General features: G+C 37.6%; 2 protein-coding genes across 5 annotated transcripts in view; one reads left to right on the forward strand and one right to left on the reverse strand.

Annotated features, from left to right (window-relative positions):
* The window catches only part of BRD10 (bromodomain containing 10), a 189,949-nt gene extending 174,582 nt beyond the window's left edge, over positions 1 to 15,367 (reverse strand). Inside the window, exon 1 of the mRNA XM_075488362.1 lies at positions 15,363 to 15,367. The gene's annotated coding sequence lies outside the window, so the exon portion shown is untranslated. The remainder of the gene's footprint in view (positions 1 to 15,362) is intronic.
* Positions 1 to 24,773, forward strand: part of UHRF2 (ubiquitin like with PHD and ring finger domains 2) — a 95,611-nt gene that overhangs the window by 53,930 nt on the left and 16,908 nt on the right. For all 4 annotated transcript variants that reach the window (XM_075488364.1, XM_075488365.1, XM_075488366.1 and 1 more), the window contains 5 exons: positions 4,417 to 4,526; positions 13,626 to 13,812; positions 17,842 to 17,965; positions 18,352 to 18,459; positions 22,410 to 22,514. In XM_075488364.1, coding sequence (XP_075344479.1) covers positions 4,417 to 4,526; positions 13,626 to 13,812; positions 17,842 to 17,965; positions 18,352 to 18,459; positions 22,410 to 22,514 — 634 coding nt within the window. The remainder of the gene's footprint in view (positions 1 to 4,416; positions 4,527 to 13,625; positions 13,813 to 17,841; positions 17,966 to 18,351; positions 18,460 to 22,409; positions 22,515 to 24,773) is intronic.

Genomic DNA, 24,773 nt, shown 5'->3' on the forward strand with positions numbered 1-24,773 from the left:
TCTTTTGAGAGTTCTGTGTTTTCTAGTATTAATTAGAGGAGTTGTTTTATTTAACTAGTTATATAAAAAAAGTATGTTGCGCTTCAACACTTTGAGGTTGAGATAATATACACGTGATTTTTTTTGTAATAAAGTTGATGAGAAAAATCCATGCTTCTGCGTACTTCACAAAAACTTTTTGCTGTGGTGCCTTTTGGAACACTAACACCATTGAACCAACTAATAAATCTTTTCATCGTATCTTTCAAGAAAACAATGTGATAATCACTGTAGTTAAAAGTAATTTTAGTAGTTTAAATTGGCACCAGTGGAATTTACTCCTAGTAAACATTATACTGAGCTCAGGTTTGGCTTGTTTCCCAAAGATATGGATAGCAGTAACACAACTGTCTGTAGATTTGTGAGTATAGCTTTATGGTGTTTTGTCACCTTCCTTCTTGTCTAAAGACTGTGTGTAGAGAATTACATGTGATTAAAAGCTTTTTTTTTTTTTTAAAAAAAAACAAACAACTACTTTCTAAATTTCTGGACAAAATGCAGTAAAAAAAGCAGGGTAAATTAAAGTAAAACAGCTCTAAACAATAAGGCAATGTAGAGAGAGGGGAGGAAAGGTTGCAAGTTTTTCCTAGATGCAGTTTTGCTTATAATAGTGATAGTATATTTAGACTACACACATATTGAAGATTTGCAAGAGGCAAAAGTTGGAGAAAAATACGCTCTGCAAATATGGTGAAATTTGTCTGAAGTGTACTGGAATTTGAGAATATCTCTGTATCCCATGACATGGGTAAAGTCATGTTTGTAGCTGCTACATTGAGACTGTCACTATTGTTTCTTGACAAGATTTTAACTTAATAAATTATGTTTCAGATTTTCTGTGGATGCACATGTGGTTGTATGCTTACTAATATCCAACATATTATTCAACTTCTATGACTGTTTTGACTTTTCCATACAGATCTGCTTAAAGTTTAAGGTCTACTTGTTTATTTTTTTGTCTCTTGCTTTGTAAGCATGCAGATACACAAGGCAATACATGTGTGTTTTATATGAATATAAAATTTCACATTACTTAGGTGAAAGAAGGCATAATTCTATAATTTGGTTTTAAAATAGATTCACTGCTTCTGAGTTATGTTAGAAGTAAGTCCTAGAGGAATCAAGCTGGATAGGCAGGCAAGCAGTGGTATAGCTAAGGAAGGTCCTAACATGACTAGATTTATAGCATTAAAGAGTGTCAGGAGATTTGTTTTGTTTTGTTTTATTTTTAACTTTAAATAATCTAGGACTAACAAAAAGTATAGGACACTTAAGAGTCTCCAAGGTACAGAAAATAAGCAGGGAAACCCTGATGCTTTAAGAAGCTCGGTCTGTATTTGTTCATTCGGTTTTCCTGCCAGAGATTATGTTTACAATTTGTCCTCTCTATATTTGAATGTATAGTGCTTTTATGACTGTGGGTAGGTATTGCAGATAACTCAAAGTGTCTTTGCATGCTACTGCAGAAGAGAGAAGCTTCCACTCTCACCTTCCCTGCAGAGGTGTACTGGCACCCACAGTCTTAGAGGGGTGGTTGTTCTTGGGAGTGCTCTTCTATCTGTTTCAGGGACAATTTTCTAGTTAAAAAGTTCACTTTAAACCAAACCTGGAAATTGTGCAGGTTGTGCAGCCTTAAGTAGAGCTGCAGATTTGGTAACAGCTGGAAGAATGTAAGTGCTGTAGCCATTCACAGACTGGAAGTATCTCCATAACCTTATGTTGTCAGAGGCATACTTTGTCGTAACAGAAGCTGGCATCCAGTGTTCTAGTGGGAGAGGTTGGACTATGAGGTCTCATCCAGACTGAGATGCAGAAAATCAGACTTCCTGGGTTCTCTGCACTGTATGGAAACCTAAATAAATCTGAGGGGTGTTGCCCACAATGGCCAGAACTGCTTTTAAGTAATGCCCCCTAGTGTGCAGATGAAGTTTATCTTAAATACATGATTTTCGGTCAGTAAAACAAACTGTTCTCTGATGGATATATTTGCATTGATGTGGCATTTGCATATTCTGCTGAAATCCCAAATCTTTGAAATTTGCCAGCATTTGCTGTTTATGCATATGACCAACAATGGGGAATGTTTTCCCTCCAAAAACTGCAAGGAAGAAAAAGGGTCAAAATAAGTACAGATGCCAAAGTAAACAGCTGTTGGTACACTTAAAAGACAATTATAGTGAATCAAGACACTATCAGAGTCCTCTGAACTCCAGTTCCATGGAGACCTAAACACTGCAGTGCTCAGGGCCACCAAAAAGTGTTTTGTTGCCTGTGTTTTTTTCCCTGGCTTAGTTTTTTTCTGCCTTAGTTAAATCAGCATGTGGTAGAGTCCAAGAACTGGAGTCAGCACAAGGGACGTGGTGGGAGCAGACGAAGAGGTACAGCGGGGAGCAACAGATCCCAGACTGAAGTCTGGTGTTTCTGGAGGTGTTCTGTAATTGCGGTTATCCTTATTTAATATGGACCTAATATCTTGTTTCTCTATCTGTCTATAGTTTGATTTAGTTTTGCGGCCTAGGCCTTTTTATAGCAATGTGCCACCTGGCTGACTTTCTTCAAAAGGATTTTCAAGTCACCTCGGTGATTGTTCCTTACAGTTATCCTACAAATAGGGCTTAGAAGACTTGTTCGCCTGATTCAGACATATTCTCGGGCTTTCCACGCTCTAAATATTTGAAAGAAACATAGCATTTTAACTTACTGGTGGTCTTCACCTGGAAAATACTCTCCAGAGTGGCAATATTTAATAATTACCTTTACAGTTACTCATTTTCATTATTTCCCTGCTTCTGAAGAGACACTTGTAATGGTGCAGTGCACTTGAGCTTTGCTTAGCAAAATTTTGCACAACCTCCTTCAAATACCGAACAGTAACCAATACAATAGTTTGTTTTTTCATTCATAATAAAGCCTTCAGAAAACTGTATAATCTTCACGCTCTCCTAACTTGGAATTAGGCTGACTGTGTGCTACTACTTCTCTATTTTGTCCAGCACATCTGATGTCTATTTAGGAAAGAAGAAGAAAAATCTATTTTATTTCTTGTGTTGCAGGATGCTCACTGGACATTTTAACTACAAACATCACAGTCTTGGTAAAATGTTAAACTTTATAATCTTAATAATTCAAGCTATGGTATTTGTGGTCTGTATTCATTTACTTGCTTGTGTAGTTTCAGGTTTTGAAGTGGGGTTTTTTTTTAGAACCAAAACAGGGACTGCAGCAGTGCAACAGAATTAGATTAAGTTTTAAGAGGAAAGAAGTTCAACAAACCCCAATCTCCTTCAGATTTTCTTTTTTTTAATGGCTGGGTCTCACCCTGCAAGAAATAAAGCTCTCCAACAATTCCCTTCTCTTGAGTCAAACTGCTCAATTCTGAAATCAGTAGTGACACATGTGATTCAATGAAATCAGTGAGACTATGTTCAGTAATTAATACTTCCAATACGGGTTATACAGGAAACTCCTACTTAGTTTTAGATTAGGTAGTAAATTGGAAACGGTAGGAGAACAGGCAGTTGAAGGCACAGGAGGGAGGGAAGAAAAGGGAGTTTTAAAACTGTTGGTGTTTTTATGGCCTTTTCTTCCTAGATACATTTACATTTGAATTAGAATTTTAGTGAATACAAAGAGATTATAGTAAGAGGAGCTGAAAACCTTTACATTTAATATTTCCTAATCCTTCTCTAGAAGTGTTTCAGCATTAGTGTTATGGGATCATGGAGTATTTGTTACTTATCACTGAGATATGGTGAACAGATTTTGCACTGAAACCTGACATTAACAGGACTATTCACAGTACATAATTCAGTATTGTACATGTCTTTGCAGGATTGGATTTTAGGTTTCCAAAACATTTAGAAGTCATAGAAGGGTTTTTGAAGCTTTCTGTTGCTTTTCTTACTCGGCGGTAGTGTCTATTCCACTTCCAAGTAGTGTCTATTATTGTGTCCTATAAGTTGTGTTTCTGGTTCATATCTGACACTATACTTCTATAATAATGTTTGATATGGTGTATTTGAGAGTATATGATCTTGCCTGGTTTGCCATGTCTGGCCAAAAAAACATTTTGAAGTTTTAGAAGTCGAATTACAAAATTATGGATGGCTGTCAATAAGGACATACTCAGCTGCCAGGTAGTATGAGGGTAATGGAGTAGTCCTTTTTTTTTTTATGTGAGTTTTAAGTATGTGTTCTGTTTTTCTTAGAAGTTACAGTACTAGACTGAATTTTGTGTGTGAATTGAAATAAAGTATCCTATCAGTGATGAAAAAAAGATGCTAATTAGCTTTATCTCACTGCTTAGGATTCATAAAGTACAGAATCTAGGTCTGAGGAACTAAGTTGAATGTACTTTTTTTTGTTGTTGTTTTTCAGAGGCCCAGAAGACACAATAAACGATTGTAAAATCCTTTTTATAGAGGAAATGTACAAGATTGAAAAGCCAGGAGCCTATCCATTGACATTTGGGGATGGAGATTTCAAAAGTATGCTTTTTTAAATTATTTGAATAGAAGTACAAATTGAATGATGTTTCATTAAAAAAATAGAAGGATCAGCATGCAGAGGTAATAATAATTGTTTTGTGTGTTCAGGAAAGTAATAACATAGAATCCTTTTTAGCTTTCTGTTCTACAAGTATATTTACTGTCAGGGGGCTCTATTACTTGATGTATTCAGAAACTGATAACATCTTAGTGCTATCACTCACAAGCAGGGAAAAAGGGGAACAGCTGATAACATTCTAAATGAACTGTGGAGAATGAATTCATAGTTTCAGTTAAGTTCCTAGACAGGTGTCCAGGTCGCCAAAACTGCTGTTGCAATTGACATGTCATTTAAACTTTTAATAAATTAATAAATGCCAAAGATGGAATCAGTCTGTAATGATGCACTTTAACCCTGCCATTATGTCAGAATTTAAAAAAAAAAAAAAAAGATAAGGAACTTTTTGCCAAAGCTGCTTGTACCATGAAAAAAAGGGATCATTAACATTTGGATTATGATTCGGCCCTGCATGACCTTCTAAAAAAAATAACTATGCCATACCACCTCATCCTCCCCACAACCACAAAAAGGAGTTAGTGGCAGCTTATCTAAAAAGTAGTGTGACATTTTATCCTGAGTTTAAAAATATGTTAAAGTTAGGAGCGATAAATGTTTGCAATAGCAATGCTGAAAGATTGAACTTCAGCTCCACCAATAAGCATTGGATATTATTATATATAGGCTCCTAACTCCAAGGCAATTTTTCAGGACCTTTGTATGTAGCCCTCAGTGCATAAGAAATAGTCTGCTTACTGTTTATTTACCATAATCTAACAAATCACTGTTTTTCAGAGGAGCAAATACCCTTTGCTCCAGTATTCTTAAAAGTAAAAATGTGAATTTCTATCAATGAACCTGTCACAATTAGTTTTTCATTATTTGTGATTTACTTTTCTCAGATCACTCAGAAAAAATTAACCATCCGTTCTGTTTATTTTTTCTTGGTCACATGAAAGGGTTTTTGCAATATCTTAAAACATGTTTTTATTTTAAAAAATTGTAGTATGAGAAATTAAAAAATCTACATTTACTGCTTTGCACTTACATACCTGCTTATTTTGCAAGTCTAATTGTTTATGAAACTTTTTAAAGGGCATATAAAATTATTACAGTTAATTTAGTTCTTCCCTGCAGCTACTGTGTACTAAATGAATTTTTAAAATTATGTGTGTGTTAAGGAAATGAATGATTACTATATTGCTGACTATACAAAATTGTCTACAGTGGCAACATTTGATCTGACATGGGTATTTATTTGCATAGAATCACAGAATCATTTAGGTTGGAAAAGACCTTCAAGATCATTGAGTCCAACCATTAACCTAACACTGCCAAGTCCACCACTAAACCATGCGGTTTAGCCACGTCTACACGTCTTTTAAACACCTCCAGGCATGGTGGCTCAACCACTTCCCTGGGCAGCCTGTTCCAGTGCTCGATAAACCTTTCAGTGAAGAAATTTTTCCTAATAGCCAGTGTAAACCTCCTTGCTCCCTGCTGGAGCAACTTGAGGCCATTTCCTCTCGTCCTATCACTTGTTACTTGGGAGAAGAGACCGACCCCCACCTCTCTACACCCTCCTTTCAGGTAGTTGTAGAGAGCAATAAGGTCTCCCCTCAGCCTCCTTTTCTCCAGGCTAAACAACCCCAGTTCCCTCAGCCACCCCTCATAAGACTTCTGCTCCAGACCCTTCACCAGCTTTGTTGCCCTTCTCTGGACACGCTCCAGCACCTCAATGTCTCTCTTGCAGTGAGGGGCCCAAAACTGAACACAGCATTCGAGGTGCAGCCTCACCATTCTGTACTTCCTACGCTGGTTGCTACCTTTATTGTTTCAAAGTCAAGCTCTTTATTTTGCTTACAGCTCTTTCCCTCCTATTTTGACAGCTATTTCCTTATTTGTAACCTCTTTGCTTAAACTACTCACATGTTACCCTCTGTGTAGAGATTTGCACCTCTGTGTATGTTTTGTTTCATTGTGTTCCTGGTACCATTTTTATTCCTTTCAGGATATTGTTTACAAACCTTCATAAATAAACGTAACACAAAAATATAATCCTTAAAAATGTAACCCTGAAAACTTAATTGATCTGGCAATTTAGCCTTATTTCTTGTTTTGAACTGCTCTTTTTCCTGAGGCCAACTTTCTCACTAGACTGCCCTTTTCTTTTCTGTTCATGTGATTCTGATTTTTTGGTGAGCTGTCTTGCCTTTGTTCACTTATGCGCGGTGCACGTCAGTTGAGCTGTATGCCGTAAGCAGTATACCCTTCATCTCTGGAGTGTACTTACATCCCTATTCATGCTTTGTATTTAAGATTTTAAAATATGTACACATATATCTATAAACAAACACACAGCTACCTTAGCTTATATGCTATGAAAAGCTTCAGGTTTTTGTTACAATAATGGCAGAAGAAATTAAAAGAATTAACTGGCCTTAAATACTCTGAGATTATTGTAAGCACAATCAGCAAATGCACTGGCTGTATTTTTGTCTATACTAAGCTACTGTCCATGTCCTTTCCAAAAGACAGAATGCCTACTTTAGAAATAATCTTCATCAGATAAACAATGTAGGCTACCTCTGCAGAAAAATAGTTAGTCCTTGAGCGTGGCCATACATTAGTTAGGTTTTGTATGTGTAAATTAGATAAAAATGTGTACGACATGTCAATATATCTTTAGCAGTTACAGTTAAAAATAAGGTAGTTAATTTCACATTATTTAATGGAAACTTAAATTCTGCAGCCCAGGAAAAGAGTAGGGCTAAACCTATTAGAATATTATAAAACTAAGAAGCGACATACTTGTAAATACATTTCAAATATTTATATGCAAAACAGAAATAAGACCTAGATATCAACATATATTCCATCAGAATCCAAATTTGTGCTATGAACATGAGATAACTCTTCCTGCAAAAGAAGAGAATACGAAATGATATATGCAACTAAACCCTACAGTGTTGGTAGGGGTGAACAGACCTGTCCTCATGTGACCAATAGTGCAGATATAATCAGTGCATTTGACTTATGACGTGGTTAAAGCAGAAACATGAAAAATTAAAGTCATGTCATGAAAATGACAGTTTGTAGTTTGTTTGTATATTGAAGAAAGTTAAAAACTCCAGGTATTGTTTAACTGAACTAAAATATGTAGACCTTTTTGCTTTTTCCCTCTTTTAAAAAAAAGAAATACTAACATTTGACCTAAGAAACTGGTTTTGTAACTGAAAACAGTATATTACATAGGCCTAAACAACTTGTGGTGGTAAGAGATACAGAAAAATATGCAGTTTCTTTTTGCCTGTTATTTATTGGATGAGGTAGACTAGTGAGTTTCTGTAGGGAGTGCTCAGTCATCACTGTTAAAATTTTTCAAAGAGGATACCAGTTAGCTGGGATTTCTTCAGTCTGACTTGACTTGAATTGGTGTTGACACCTTGAGCAGACTGTGAGTTTTGCCTAGCTGTGCTGGAAAATCCACAAATTTGTTCATCAGCACTCTTTACAATGTTTCCTTTCTCTTCAAATGAACCTTGGGAGAGAAGTCTTAAACTAGAAGATCACTTTCATTTGGATAGTATGCGGATAAGTCTTTTAGGTTAGACTTTGGTAGAAGCAGTACCCTGAGAGATTTTGGCTTTCTTTTTAAGTGTGTCTGACCTTTGTCTTTTGAGGCTTTGTAAAATAACGACTGCTGGTAGGCTTACACATTTGCTCCTCATGTTTTCCAGTCAGTACATCTCACTAGACCTTCTATCTGTAGCTGGTAATTTTCTCTCTTCAGTGGTTCTTCTTTTATGTTCATCAGCTTCTGTGTTTTTTCTCTTAAAAAAAAATAAAATTCGAACGGCAGTGTTCTAGCACTTATCACAGAATGGTCGGAAGAGACCTTTAAAGGTCATCTAGTCCCATCCCCCTGCTATGGGCAGGGGTATCTGTCACTAAATCAGGTTGCTCAAAGCCCCATCCAACTGACTTTGAATGCTTCCAGGGATGGAGCATCTACAACTTCTCTGGGCAACCTGTTCCAGTGTCTCACCATCCTCATTATAAAAAATTTCTTCCTTATATCCAACCTAAATCTACCCTCTTTCCATTTAAAACTGTTGCTCCTTGTCCTGTCACTACAGACCCTGGTGAAAAGTCTTTCCCTGTCTTTCTTATAAGCCCCCTTTAAGTATTGAAAGGCCACGATAAGGTCTCCCTCCAGCCTTCTCTTCTGCAGGCTGAACAAACCCAGACCTCTCAGCCTTTCTTCACAGGAGAGGTGTTCCAGCCTGCTGGTCATTTTCATGGCTCCCCTCTGGACCTGCTCTAACAGGGACCCCAGAGCTGGATGCAGTCCTCCAGGTGGGGTCTCACCAGAGCAGAGTAGAGAGGGAGAATCACCTCCCTCAACCTGCTGGCCATGCTTCTTTTTATGCAGCCCAGGGTATGGTTTGCTTTCTGAGCTGCAAGTGCACATTGCCAGCCCATATCCAGTTTTTCGTCCACCAGTATCCCCAAGTCTTTCTCCGCAGGGCTGTTCTCAGTCTCTTCATCCCCCAGCCTGTACTGATATTGGGGGTTGTCCGGTGAAGGACCTTGCACTTGGCCATATTGAACTTCATGAGGTTCACAAGGGCCCACTTCTCAAGCCTGTCAAAGTCTCTCTGGGTGACATCCCTTCCCACTGGTGTATCAGCTGCACCACTCAGCTTTGTCGTCCACAAACTTGTTGAGAATGCACTCGATCCCACTATCTATATCATTGATGAAGGTATTAAATAGTATTGGTCCTAGTATGGACCCTTGTGGGACACCACTTGTTAGTGGTTTCCACTTGGACATTGAGCCATTGGATAAAGACCATCCACTCTTTTGATGCAGCCATCCGACCAAGTCCTTGTCCATCCATCAAACCCATATCTCTCCAATTTAGCAGCAAGAATGTTGTGAGGGACCAAATCAAAGGCCTTACAGAAGTCCAGGTAAATGACATACGTAGTTCTTCCCTTGTCCACTGATGCATTCAGTCCATTGTAGAGGGCCACTAGGTCAGTCAGGCATGATTTGCCCTTGGCGAAGCCACGCTGTCTATCTCCAGTCACCTCCCTGTCTTCTATATGTTTCAACATAACTTCCAGGACACTCTGTTCTATGATCTTACTGGGCCCTGAGGTGATGCTGACTGGTCAATAATTCCCAGGGTCCTCCGTTTTACCCTTTTTAAAAAAGGGTGCAATGTTCCTTTTCCTCCAGTCACTGGGGACTTTCCCTGGCTGCCATGACTTTTCAGGTATGATGGAGAGTGGCTAAGCAACTACATCAGCCAATTCCCTCAGGACTCTGGGATGCATCTCATTGGGTCCCATGGATTTGTGTATGTTCAGGTTCCTCAGATCATCTCGAACCTGATCTTCTCTTACAGTGGGAAGGACTTCATTCCACCAGTCCCTGCCTTGAAGTTCAGGGTCTTGACAGATTTGGGAAGAGTGATTACCAGTGAAAACTGAGTCAGAAAAATTGCTGTGTACCTCAACCTTCTCCATGTCCATTGTCACTAGCTCTCCTGTCTCATTTATGGGGGCAGAGAGAGGATTGGGGGACTGGTACATTTTCTTTAATCTTCCTTTTCTGACCAACATACCTGTAGAAGCCATTCTTACTATTCTTTGCATCCCTTGCCAAATTGAGCTCCAGCTGTGCCTTAGCTTTCCTGACCCCATCCCTACACAGATGGGAAGTATCCCTATAGTCTTCCCAGGATACCTGTCCCTGGTTCCACTGCCTGTGCATTTCCTTCTTATGCTTCAGTTTGACCAGGAGGTCCTTACTCAGTCACGATGGTCTCCTGCACTCCTTGCCTGATTGCTCACACATGGTATTCAAAAGCTCTTGTGCCCGAAGAAAAATGTCCATAAAGAGCTGCCAGCTCTGTTCTGCTCCTTTATCCCTGAGGGCAGTTTCCCAGGGAGTGCCATCCACTAATTCCTTGAACAACTAAAAGTTCAGTCTCCTAAAATTCAGGGTCCTGACTTTACTCTTCACCTGGCCCATATCCCTTGAGATTGCGAATTCTACCAGGGCATGATCACTGCAGCCCAGGCTGCCACCAATCTTGATGTCTCCAGTTAGTTAATCTGTGTTGGTAAGCAACAGGTCCAGTAACTCTTCTCCTCCAGTTGGGCTATCACCTGGATTAAGAAATTATCCTTGATGCTCTCCAGGAGTCTTCTGGACTGATAACATCTTGCTGTGCTGTTTTTCCAGTAGATGTCAGGGTGACTGAAGTCCCCCAGCTGGATCAGAGCCTGCGAGTGTGATGCTTCCCATAGTTGAAGTAAGAACAGGCTGCCCTCAATAGGGTGGCCGATAATAAACACCAACTGTGAGGTTTCCTTTGTTGGCTTGGCCTCTAATTTTCACCCGTAAGCTCTCGAGCTGTTCAAAGAGAGCTCTGTGCAATCCGTCCCCAGAGGTCAAATCTCCCGCCCCTCCTTCCTTGCCTGTCCTTTCTGAACAGTTTATAGCCTTCGATTGCAGTGCTCCAGTTATGTGATTTGTCCCATCAAGTTTCAGTGACAGCTATTAGATCATAGCTTTCCAGCTGCGCAGTTGCTTCCAGTTCCTCCTGGTTGTTACCCATGCTACATGCATTGGTGTAGAGACATTTCAGCTGGGCTATTGACTGTGTCACCTTTTTAGAGGAAAGAGCCCTAATTCCTTTGAGGCATTTCACAGGTGTTTCCTAGGTTGGTTCCTAATAAATCAGCAGCCCCTGATGACTCTTTGTTACTCAAAACTCCATCCTTTTCCCTCTCTAAGTCTAGTTGCTTCTACCTTTGAAGATAAAAGTTTTCTTCAGGGTCCTCCAGAAAGACTGCAGATATAGCACAACATTTGGCATTCCAGTCCCCCTTTCTTCTAAGACTTTCAGTCTGGAGTTTCTGTCCACAGAGATTTTACACTGGTATCCATATGGATCAAATTTTCTCTAAAGTCTGTTCAGTTGGGAGGGCAAATTTTTCCTCAGCAGGAAGGGGCTGGGATTTCTGCAAACCCTTAGTCATACCTTTCCTTCTCAGTACGCTTAAGAAAAACATAAAAGTATCCAGAACTCCTCTGGATACATCAGGGATCCACCTCATCTTTCTATTCAAGAATCAACTCCTAAAAGAAATATTTACTTTGATTGCTTATGTTATCCAAACAAACTAACTTACAAGGAACTAATAGGCTATACAGCTTCTGAAAGCAGCAACTTAGACAATGGCTCATGGTGAAGAAAAATAAAAAATAAAGCTGAGAGAAGATGGAAACTTGTCCTTGAATATTGTTCTCTCATGGTAGTCAGAGAAGCCTGGGGTAGTTCTCCGTGTTTGGGGTTTGACAAATTCTAGTCTGCCCTAAAAATGTATCAGAAAGGAAGCAGTCCTTTAGTACAAAAAAAATTCTGTGTTTTTCCAAGGGTTAAATCTTTCATGGGAACAGGTAATGTTTTCTTAAATATTATGATTTGTTACGTGTGCCCTTCTCTTTTTGTCTAATACTCTGTCTGCTTAGCACCTGTGGAAGAATTTTATGTTCATGCTGCCTGCAAAGGGCTGTAGGGGCTTTTGGGTTTGGAGGGATTGTTTTCATTTTTGGGCCTGCTCTTCAAATTCCTCATTGATGCACTTGCTTGTGACATCATGGACATATTCAGTAAGGTTTTGTCCCAGGGAACGAAAGTATTATTTTTTGTACGACTAATGACTTTTGGGTATTTTTGGCAAAGTTTATGACAGGGATAAGTTTGTCTGTCATTACCACGCTGTCCTTCTAGGCCAGTTGCCCTTTTGAGTAGGCATTGTCAAACAGTTCAGAAGTTCCTCAGATAGTTTGCCTATGGACTTACAAGAAAATTTATGCCAGGTACTGGTATTCCAGCTCTTTCAGTTTCTGCACTTCTATAACCTGTGGCTATTTTTTTCTTCCAGAATGGTACTCAAAAGAACATTTTGTGGCCCGTTCTAAACTTTAAGAAAATGTTTTCTCTGTTATCTCAGGTGTCTAGATTCTCCATCTTCCTACTTCCAGCTCTGAACTCTCGAATATTCTTTCTAGTCTTCCTTGTCTTCTGATTCAAAGCCAGTTACTTCTTTCAGATAAAGTACTATTTCCAGAGAAGTTTGGAAGTACTCTAATTATTGTGTTAGACTAGTTTAAGCTCAAATTAACTTCCATGGCATTTCTAGATGACTTTTGCACAGAACATATAAATGAATTTTTTTTTCTTTTAATATTGGAATTCTTTGGGCTGTGATCAAGTTCTCTTCTGAAGTCTTCTCTCATTTCTCTGGACCTTCTAGTTGTTTCAAACAATTCCCATGTAAGTGTTAATTCTGCTACAAGTATTCAGTGTTTCTTCCCTCTCCTCATTCATTTCTAGTTTAGGCTACTAAGTGTTTTTTCTCTTGTGTAAAAACATTTTTTCCCTGATTGAGGAACCAGTGCCAATGGTTTTGTTTCATAGTGGGGTTCATGGGTGCAAATTACCAAGTGAGCTGAAACAGAAAGTTCGTGTTTCTTTGTGTGTGACCTAAACTGCTGCTGTGAAACAACTGGTGATTTGAGATTGTCTGTGGTCTCAACTACTAATTCTTGTGTCCAACTGTAAATTTAATTTAAGGGGAAGAGAGCTGTTCCAAATTGTAGTTTCATCTTCATTTGACTGTTACCAGTTACCTAGTTGGAATTTCTTCATGGCTGTATTTAAGACAACTCCAACTAGAGAGTGTGCAAGGCTCCATCTGTAGGGAGAGTGTGCAGGTGGCACGTTGGGAACAGGAGGGGAGAAAATCAGAGAAGCTGCTGATTAGTCACTTTCTGTACTGCTTGTTTGTACAGCAGAAGAAATCCCATTAGCCTAGACAGTCAAATACCTCATTGTAAGAAAAAAGCATTTTCAAGAGGGCAGTGTTCATGTGCAGAAAGAATTTTTTCCTGTAGATACACTAATGCACTTTTCTAAGATACGTGGCATTTGACTTTTTCTTTGTTTTTGACAGGAAAAAGTGGCCCTGAATGCAAGCACTGTAGGGCTGATCCAGATAAGGAGTGCCGTTTTTGTTCGTGTTATTTGTGTGGTGGAAAACAGGATGCTCACATGCAACTCCTGTGTGATGAATGTAATATGGCTTATCATATATACTGCCTGAACCCTCCTTTAAGCAAGATACCAGAAGATGAGGACTGGTAAATATACAAGGATGATTTACTTACCTATATTGCCATTCTAGTTATTTGCACCTCATGAGAGACAATACTGAAGAATTTTTTTAATTCTGCTGTTTTTCATCCATCTACTTAATATAAACCTTATGTTTTCTGTCAAGGTAATTTTTTTAAATCATTCACAAAGGATTAGTAGTTAGCTTTAATGACCATTATGGAGTTTCAAAACTGGTACGTTCATTTTATTCATTATGATCATTATGATCTTCTGTGACATTATCTGATCTGATTGTGTTTATCAACAGTGGTTGTTCCCCAGCTTTTTAATTTTGTTCAAGCTTCACTGCTCGAACAATTCTCTTGCGCTCACCCTTCTCTTTCTCTTCATCCTCTGTCACTGTTGCTGCCCCTGTGCCCTTCCTGTATCTTCACGTTGCCTTTACTCCATTCATTTCTCCTGCTGTGGGAGGACCACCACCTTGCTGCTCTTCATTTCTACTGTCCCTGGTTCTGCCAGCATGAAAACCAAGCTAACTGGCATTGTTAAAGCAAGATAATTGTATTTTGAAGGGAATCTGCATGGACCCATTAGCAGCCCATTAAGTTATTTTGGGCTCTGTACCATTTTTGTCTTTAGTAGCTATCTACAATTTACACTGTTCGTATTTATCACCTGCCTGTGACTTACATGAGATGCTTATACTTTATAAATGAGTAATAAATAGAACTTTATTCTAATAAAGTTTTCCATTATGTAGACATCCATAAATGTCTAAGATGTCTATGGATACATTTTATGGAATCTCTTTGGACCTTGTGATTAAATTTTGTGTAAAATTCTGTGTAAGTGCTTTGGAAGTTTTAACATTCTCTGGAAATAACTCACTCAATCTCCTATACTCTAGTGGATGCCATAGTAGGTTTGTTTATTGGTCAGTGCCTAATGGTCTGCGTGTTTTCTGGGGTATTGCGTTTTTTCTGAACTCCTTCTTTGTTTATGCCAGTGTGTGAATTAGCGATTGAGACCATTAACATTGATAGGTGTTTTTCAGTGTGTGCATTTGGCCACAGGGATACTGTTGTTGGAACTTGATCTTTTTCCCATGAAATTTCTGCACTGGGAAGAGTTATATTCACTGTTTTTGGAGGAACTGCTGGCTTGAAACACTATCTAAAAAATATTTTCAGTACCTACTAGAAATATGTATGGGTCATTGGAACTAAAAATAGCATTGATTTGAATATTGTCTATGTGCCTTCCACTTCTTGCATATGCAAAATGATTGCAGTGTTTATTCAGCAGTGTTTATTACACAGTATGTTAGTCTGAAATATCCCCGAGTTTTCTGCTGTCAAGGGAGACTGGTCTTCTGTGCATGACATCTTGCTTCCTACTACTTGTCAACGTAAGTGAGTTGATGTCACATGTTGGAAACCATTCTTAACACAAACCATTCTCTCTCCCAAACCACCATTCTTAGTGGTTTATTACTGACTGCAATCCATAAGCAGTATTCTTACCTGATTGCACCTGACCTTTGGATATAGCAGCTGAGAAGTTCTTTTTTGACTTCCTTCATCCAGAATATCCAATGAGATCATCTGTCTAGAAGTACATATCTGTTTGGTCCATCCATTCTTCAGTTGTCCCTTACTCTCAGAACCAGCTCTAATCCAGTACTTCAGCAACCGTAAAGTCCATCTATTTTCCAGTACTAGTCACAGAAAAGTTTCTGATAAAGAAAATATGTATGCTTCAAGTCAGTGGCTCCCTCCCACAAAACCCTGAAATCCTTTGTTCTATCCTGAAAACAATTCATTCTCTCTAGTTTCTTCTACACCCTCAAATACACAGAAGGTTTGATAGGCACGTCAGGATACTGATACTGAAATCTCACCAGCCATCAGTGTTGCTTTGGTTTAGGTAGTATGCTAAGATTATTTTGGCCTGCTGGGTGCTTCAAATGGTTTTTCAAATTAGGTATTAGTGTTCTAGTCTTCACTGGCACCCATTCTTTTTCCAAAGCTTCTTATGAAACATTCTTAGGAGTTATCCTACTTCTGTTTCAGCGGGCTACAGAGAAAGTTTGAAGAACAGAAATTTTTTTCGAAGTGTAGACTTTACTGCTCAGATCTCCCTATTCTCTTCCATTAATAACACTATAACTGCACTGCATAGGTCCCCACGACTGTTTTCTTCTATACAGAAGATTCAGTGCTTTGTAGACAACACAAGAATTAAATTGACTAACAACATGATTTTTAGAGTCCCTCAGGTCGTATGTTAAGTGCACTTTTAGACCCTTCCACTTGCGTTTCAGGCCAAAAAAGTATTAATTTCCATAAATAGTAGAAGTTTAATTCTTATAATTAAAATGTCTTGAAAAATGGCTGTCAAGCTTTTTAACTCTTTTTTGTTTGCTGTGTAAGTATATGCATCTTAAGATTTATTCATGTGAGCAGATAGCTGCATCTGTGGAAGTCACTGGGTGGGAGAGTTACTGTTAAGGAGCTGGCTTGTGACAGTTAATTTTGGGACACTTAGTGATGCCAGCCCTGTGCAGTCTTAATGCTTGGTCGTATGTAGAAGGACTGCGCTTGCACTGGGCAAAGCAGTGTCTCCTTCCAAAGAGCAGGTCTGTGTTCTCCCTTCTTGTTGCATACTAGTGAAGAGTCATGGCTGTCTGATCCTTATTTTCCTTAATTTCTTGACAAGTTTTGGTTTTTTTAGAAGTGGAAAAAATTCCATTTAGTATTTTTATAGTGTAAAATTTGGCAAACTCTCTGCAGGGGCTAAGCCTGCAGTTTGGGAAAGGATGATAAGTTTCTCTTCCGGAGGTTAAGCCATTCCATATGCGAAACAGTATTTAATATTCCATGCAAAACTCAGATTAAAAAATATTAAGTAATACAGTTACTGTATCAAGAAGCAGGGAATGCCATAGTTAATTCACCTTGTGAATTTGCATTATGTCATGTTCCTTCTTTTAATTGGTCATTGCATACATCTTTTTAAACAACTGTAGTATCATTCAAAGTCTTAGTGTTAGACAATTTCAGCATCTTGTATTATTTTCAATTTCTTTGTATCTACATAGTTTCATTGTCTTAATGGTTCAACACTTTTGTTGACATAGTGAAATCTGTTCCTGTGGACATTAATCATTAATTGTTCTATTCATACCCACATACAAAAGTTAATTAATAAATCCAAAACAGTAGTATTAGTAGTACTAGTGATAGTTATCTAAACCAGGTTATCAATGTCAGTGTAGATCAAGCTTCCTCCACTAGTGGCATATGGGCCAAACCCAGCCCATGGGAGCCAGAAACATGGACAATTGCCTTTGCATTGGCACTCCTGGAGTGGGATAAAAATGTTATTAGAAGCAGCAAAAGGACCAGTGTACTCATTGTCTCTCTGCTGTAGTCACTGCACACTAGTATCTCCTACTTTCCTACCAGGAGGCTTTGTATTAGCTGGAATGAGTCTCAGTGCTATATTCCAAGTGGCTCAGTGTTGTGGAGTGAGTGTGTGTGTGCATGCATGTGTGTGTGTGTCTACACACATTACGTGATACCTAGGCTCTGTTTGACATTCAGCTGTCTGCAGTGAAATTTATTGCACTGGAAACAAAAGATAAGGGTAGAGTGGGCAGGACGTAGAAACAAACCACGAGTACTGGTTAGCAGCGTACTCTGGTCTCAGCTATCTTCTCCTTTACATGATCGAAATGAAAGAGGACATAATGAAGAGAGAATACAGGAGACATGGGGACATCTCACATATCATGTGAGGAAGAATAGTTAAACGTTTTGCCTCTAGCACCCTACCTTCAAAGATACTAAAATGCCCTTTTTTAAAAGTTGACAATATTTGTTCATGTTGGGTTCATTTTTTAAGCCATAGGCTTCAGCTTCTTAAGACTGGTATATGTTTGCTAGCTTGAAATATTCAGTCAAGATAAACAAATTGACACTATTTTGGCTACAAGAAATGTATTGCCATTATTATGAAGTAATTGAGAATTTACTAAAACCTTTTTTTAGGTATTGTCCTTCCTGCAAAAATGATTCTAATGAAGTTGTAAAGGCTGGAGAAAAGCTCAAACAGAGTAAAAAGAAAGCAAAGATGCCATCTGCCAGTACTGAAAGCCAGAGAGACTGGGGCAAGGTAGAGTGTATTTTAGAAATAGCTGTTACTCTGATTGTTCATGTATGTGCTACATCTATAATTCTACTTATATATGCACTACACAAAATTCAGTACTGGGTTGCACAGACAATAAGACAATGTCTAATCCTGCCCACTATCTACTGGCAATTAAAACAGTGGAAGAATTATTAAGGTGACTAGAGGTAAAAACAAAAAAACCAACCCCCAATCCCTCCCCTAAACCCATAAACACATATTACTTAATTAACATTCCGTTTAACAATTGTTAACATATTTTAAAGTATGTGTTTGTTATAATGATCAGATTTCATAATATCTGCATTGACTTTGCAAATAGTCTTCAATATTATAATACTAATTAATTTTGTCTGATGTATTTTTAGGGCATGGCCTGTGTTGGTCGCACTAAGGAATGCACTATTGTTCCTTCAAATCATTATGGACCTATACCTGGTGTTCCTGTTGGGACAACCTGGAAATTCAGAGTTCAGGTATGTTGTTTCAGTATTAGCTGTAGTTGAAGTAAGCAAGAGTAATAATGAATGGGTTGGGCACTAAAATAAACTTAGATTGACAATTGCCATTTTCACCAGGGGTAAACAAAGCAAATACATTATGATTCTAATATTGGAAGTGATGCTGATAGTAGTGAAGGTTGTAGTATATTGATTTTACAGTACAATTTAGTAAGAAGTCTGTTGTCATTAGGATAAACAAATTTCACATGTTAAAATTCAAAGTGGGATACTTAGTGAATAGAGTCAAGTATTTTCTGAAGTGTACCTCACATGAACTGATTATTCCACTTAGGAGATGTAGACTATAGATTTTGAAAAGGTTAGATGATATCACTGTAAATTGACTCCCTATTGGTTTTTTTGGTCATACATAACGGATGTCCAAATCTTCTTGTAGGCTGATGAACAGCTTAAACCAGCGTAAGCCTGTACTGCTACTGAAATTAGCTGTCCATTCAGCCTTTGCTGTTTATTGCACTCTCTCATTTTCTGTTGCAGGTATTTCTTAGGCTGTATGGTAAACTAGATTGGTAAAAAAACTGGCAGAAAAATAATCCCATCTGGGGTAGAAAGGCAGTTAATTTTCCCAGTCCATTTCACGTTTTGGTTATATAAGCACAGTGTCAATACTCAGAGGGGCAGGAAAAAACAAAGCGGGGAGGATGGGACAGCTTTGTTTTGTGTCAGTACTGATTTTTGTGGTTTCAAAGTGTCCAGCAAACTGCGAACTTACTTCCTTTCCCCCCAGCCTTATCTGATAGCACTGATTTTTGTTTTATCTTTGTTTTTTTATTGTTGATTTTAGTTGGGGAAATACATAGTTCTTTATTTTCAAAATCAGTTAGTTCTTTGTCTCTTGCATCTGTAAAGGATTGTAATTGAATGTTTTCCATCATATTGGGAAGAATAGAAACAGGTGTTTTTAAACTGCTTAAGGAGGGGCAAGCCAAGAATCAAAAGCCTCTTCTGATTTGTTTTCTGAACTTTTCATCACCTGCTTTCTCATGAGAAGAGAACTGATGTTTTATTATTCAATTGGTAGAAGAGAACACTTAGCAGGCAATTTTCCTCTGGTGGTGGTGTCTTCCAGTACTGTGTGAAGAATTCTGGATTTGGAAGGCCATGCATGTTTTAAGGCTGATAATGGCTAGCAGCAGACATTTTCCCTTTAGCAACAGTTTTCAGTTTCTCTCCTTGGTAGAAATCACAGTGAAGCAGTTGAAACCTAAAGTAGTTCTTTTGATCCTTTCTCACCTTGATGCCCATCGTCAACACTACCATCAACACAAGCCTTAGATGAAGCAAATTAAATTTGTAATGTAAAATTGTGCTGCTTATCATACTGGTGATTTTACAGAAAATGACTTGCTTAAGAGGAAAATTCAATTTTGATTCTTTGGGATATTTCGTTGACCTCTCCTGTGTTTGAAGAACTTTTTTGTGAAAGGAATTAAAATAAATAGTTATCTTTTTGTTGGCTTCCAGATTAAAGTCTCATAAGTAAGAGGAGTTTCTAAAATCACTTAGGCAAACACAAAATCAAGTTTTATTTTCACTGCTTCAACAGTATTTGAAATTATTAGTTCACCTTTTTGTTAGGAATTCCATTGATAACAAAAGCTAATGCTAATAGTTTTCAGATCTTTCTAGTGCTGGTAGGAAAAAGGAACAGAATTAGAGCACTGCTTTTGTCAGAAAATTAAGCAGAGAATGCTAATTTTTATATATATGTGTGTGGACTAGACATCAAAAGGCAATTACCATTTCTACATAATTATTTAATTTTCAACACAAATGAAGTACTTTGTCCTGTTGGGTTTTTTTAAAGATTGAAATGTTTTCTACATACAAAGTTAAATTACGCTTTTGTTTCTCATATGACGAGTCTTTTGTATGAGAAATGAGTTTGTCTCAGCAAATCTATGAGAATTTAGAGACTGTAGTTTCTTTATTTCTGATTTGCATAGTTTTTTATGACACAAACTCTCTTTTCCCTAGAAGGAAATTGACTAAATATTGCTTCTGGAGAGAGCATCTGAAGAGCATCTTTGGCATGAATTACTTACCAGAGTTCATCTTTGGGGTGAATCACCTACCAGAAACCTAAATTTAATTGATAAAACCTGGAAATGAAAGAAGGGAGGGAGGAATGAATGAAAGGATGTTTGATACAGCAGGAAAGAGGAGCGCAATAGTGGGGCCTTTTTATTCAGCATACTCATAAATGGTCTGGAAAAATTGGCAAATAGCTGATAAAGTTAGGTGAGAGTGCTAAGTTGTTGTGGATAGTGGGGTGGGGAACAGCTCTAACTATATAATTTGTAATGGGCTTTCAGCTACTTATTCTTCTTATTATTTAAGAAAGAGATTTCTAATAGCTGATTTTGAAAATATGTCATCTTAATACTCACTAGTGATCAAAAAAATAAATCAAGTGTTAAATTATTGTGAAAGGAAGGATCAGGAAAATAAAATATATTATTGTGAACAACAATGAGGATGATTAAAGGAATGGAATAGTTTCCATTCAACTGGAAAGACTTTTCATTCTGGAAGAACGTTGAAAATGTGGTGTAGTGTAGATGGCTACAGAATGATGTACAGTATGAAAAAAGTGATTAGGGACCAATATACATACTTTTGTAATGCAAAAAGGGGTCATCAGAAAAAAAAAGGTCAGCTGCCTACTTCAAAATGAACAAAAGTAGTATTAGCTCATATGACAGGTGGTACTACTGTGAACTCTTTTCTGACTTGGATACTGTGGATCCAAAAGTTTTAAGTAGTTTAGGAAGTCTGAGCCACAGACAGCTGGATGCTGAGAAATTGTTCAGGGAAGCATCATTGTGTCCTTGCATAGTTTTCATACCGTGCACAGCTCTTGTCTGTTGTTAGAGACAACATTTTTTGCCAGCTGGACCTTTGATCTGATGTATTGTATTGTGAAAGTACAAGACTATAGCGGAAGAATGTAAACTTCCATGGAAGTTGCTTAAAAGTGCAGGCTGGTAAAAGATGTTCAGGAGCAGGAGAGGCAGAATGAGAAAAACAGGCAAAGTCAAGGTCTGAAGGAAGATATGAAGGTAGGAAGAAGGATCCTAATTTGTTTTTTGCTGGGAACCTTCATTCTATCAATAGTATTTTTGGCATCGCGTACTGAGAAAATATGTATTTTAATATGCAGCCTCTTTTTTATTCATAAAGGGCTTTTTAAAAAATATAATTTGGTAGTTTGAAACAATTATTAAATAAATTGTCGTGGGAGAGATGTTCCACCAGAGTTTCATAATTTTTCCAGTTTATGGTACAGCTGCAGCTCTCAGCTGGTCTGCTTGCAGCTTAGTTGCACATTCATTACCAGAGTTATCCTGGTTGGAGAACTAGTTTATGATCCATACGTTGCTGCAATGGCTTCTTCTTTTTCCTTAGACAGTGTGATAATATTCCTCTGAGTTGGTCACATTTACAGTGTGTTACCTTAATAGTACCTGGCATAATGATCTTTACATGGGTCACTGTGATCTTCCTTAGTTAAGAATTGTAAAATGTTACCAAACTGGCAGATCTCCATCTGCTTTCGATTGTTCTAAATCACTGTGCAGGTGGAGTATAGCAGTGAGTACAGCCTTAATTACTGCTTACGGAAAGAATCATGGAGATTATTCCCAAAGAAGAAAGTGTACCATTACATCTTCCAGTGTCACCACTGTCCTACATTGTCCCTCCATTTTTTGGGTGTCCTTACTTTTGGCTTTTCTTCCTTAAAAACAAGTGGAATTCTCACCTTTAATGGCAGTCTTACATTAACTATTTACACAGACACTCCTGTACAATATTTTAAGTGAAAGTTGATTGTTAAAAGTGATTGTAGATGGCTGTTTTTTTGAAAACAATGCTAGAAACCAGCTTTTTTCTGTTGCCAGGTGAGTGAAGCAGGTGTTCACAGACCACATGTGGGTGGAATCCATGGACGCAGTAATGATGGAGCTTATTCACTTGTGTTAGCTGGAGGATTTGAAGATGAAGTGGTATGTCTTTTATGCAAGCAATGGTTTTGCTCTTCTAATGTATCAGTATTTGTAAAGATAGAGTTATGTTTGTTGTTCATCCTAAAACTAATGCTTATGCAAATATGACTGAAAAAAATAACTACTACTGATAACAAACTGAATAGTTTTTAGTATTTTGGGGAGAAATATGTAAACAAATCTTTCTTAAAGAATGCTTATGCTCATACTTGTACTCAAGCAAACTATCTCAATTACAGCTGAATTTTACATTATTTAGGGTAGTTAAATGTCAGTATACTTTTGGAGTCTGAATTTAGTATTATTTAAAAACTGATACTGTAATTATATGCAAATAATATGTTTTATGTTCTGCTTTGGTCCTGATTTTTATTGCTTTCAAGACAGATAGATGCCTCTTCCTTTGCGTTTGTTGTGCTTCCAAATATCTGATACATTTATTTTAATGAAGCAAGAATAAAAGGTATATGTTACTTGATTCTATGAAGTTCTGAAGGTTCTTGACTCTTATTGATAAGAACTTTCAGAACTTCTTAGGAAAGTCTCAATATCTTGTATTATGATCCCCAAAGGTGCTGGAAAAAAATTCTACTTTGTTAACATCTAAGTAGAGCAACGAAAACAATTATGCTGCTAAACAAAACAGTAATTATGTCCGACTTTCATCTCATGATGTTGACCAACATTTATTTATGAATAGATTACTGTTCTCTGCAATTAAATAATGTTTACACAGGGTACATTCCTTCCTGCAGTTCTGCTCCATCAGGTGGAATTTTGAGTCATGCATCAGGTGAAGGATAAAGCAGTAAGCAATCTGTTTTTTTAAAACATGTGTAGCTGTTAATCACAAGGAAAAAGGCACTGGAGGAGGAAATAAGCATCTGAAATAGCATCAGAATGTAATGTATTCTTTGCCAACAGCACCTACCAGCTGCTGCTGCTGCTGCAGAGTATTGCCTCTGAAGGAGTCTGTGTCGCTTTTTGAACAAGTTACATGAGGAGGTACTTGGCGTTGGGATACATTATTATGTCCTTAGAGTCAACCCCAACACATGCTCTAGGACCCTTAGCTAGTGTATCCTAAGAATACTGTGGCTCAGTAGTTGTACCTGCTGTGTTGGGATGCCGCATACTCCTTTTTTTCTTTTTGGTGGTAATACTGATGTCCCCTTATTTCTGCTGCTGTAATTATTAAATTCAAAATATTTAATAAACTTAATTGAATCCTTTGCATGTCTTTTGCAGTTGACCTAAGTGATGTTGTGATCATGTGTTTTTGTGGACACCTATGTACTGTCATAGTCTAGATGACATATATAATTTTGAAGAGGCATAGCTGGGGAGAAATATTGCAGAAGATACCCTAAATTTCTGTGAATGTCAGCCTTTTTGTTATTATCTAAACTAAGAGTGCAAAGAGGAATTTTTTTTTCCCAGGTGCATTTTTGGAATGAGTTTTTCTTCAGTTCTTTTTACATATACCAGATTTTATTTCCCAATTTACTTCCATTTTCCCTGCTTTTTGGAAAAGGTTGAAATTAAAGTCCTATAAAAATATCCACAGAAAAATCAAATTCTGTACTATAAGTATCCTAAGTACAGTATCTCGTTCCAGGAACGGAACTTTTAAATACAAATTCAGATAAAATCCTCTGCTCACATCTAGTCACTTTATTGTATGAGAACAAGAAAATAGAGGTGACTCTTACTTGAATTTCAATGGTATGATATAGGTACTTGTGTGTAAGTTTTTACAAAATTGAGAAATAAATATGTTTTGGAAGACTGTTTTACTGTATGTTTATAAACTTTATGCACTATTTATGCACACTGCTGACATGTGCCATCTTAATGCTCTTCTTGTGGCTTTAAATTAACAGTTCACTACTGGGATAAAATAATTACAAAAATATATTGCAGGAAATAGAATTCACTGTCTGGCTTTCAGATCATGCCATTTTTATGCAATGCATTTGGAAACTTAAAATCCTGCAGACCCAGACTTGTCTGCAACTTTGCTCAAGTTGGGATGTTCTGGATCTATTGGAGTGCTCAGTAATGACGAGTTCTGTCAGTACAGGATCTGCCCTCAAGATTGAGAAGGGGTACGGTCATAGTTTACAAAATTGGGTGAAATTGTTTTGCATATGAAGCTCAACCTCATTCTTAAATAAATGTGTATAAAATGTTTGCACATTAATCTCTCTCTTGTAAATGTTTAACCTTGAATTTTAGTGACAAGTTACATGGCTAACC

The sequence above is a fragment of the Mycteria americana genome, chromosome Z, assembly GCF_035582795.1.
Source record: "Mycteria americana isolate JAX WOST 10 ecotype Jacksonville Zoo and Gardens chromosome Z, USCA_MyAme_1.0, whole genome shotgun sequence".
NCBI lineage: Eukaryota > Metazoa > Chordata > Aves > Ciconiiformes > Ciconiidae > Mycteria > Mycteria americana.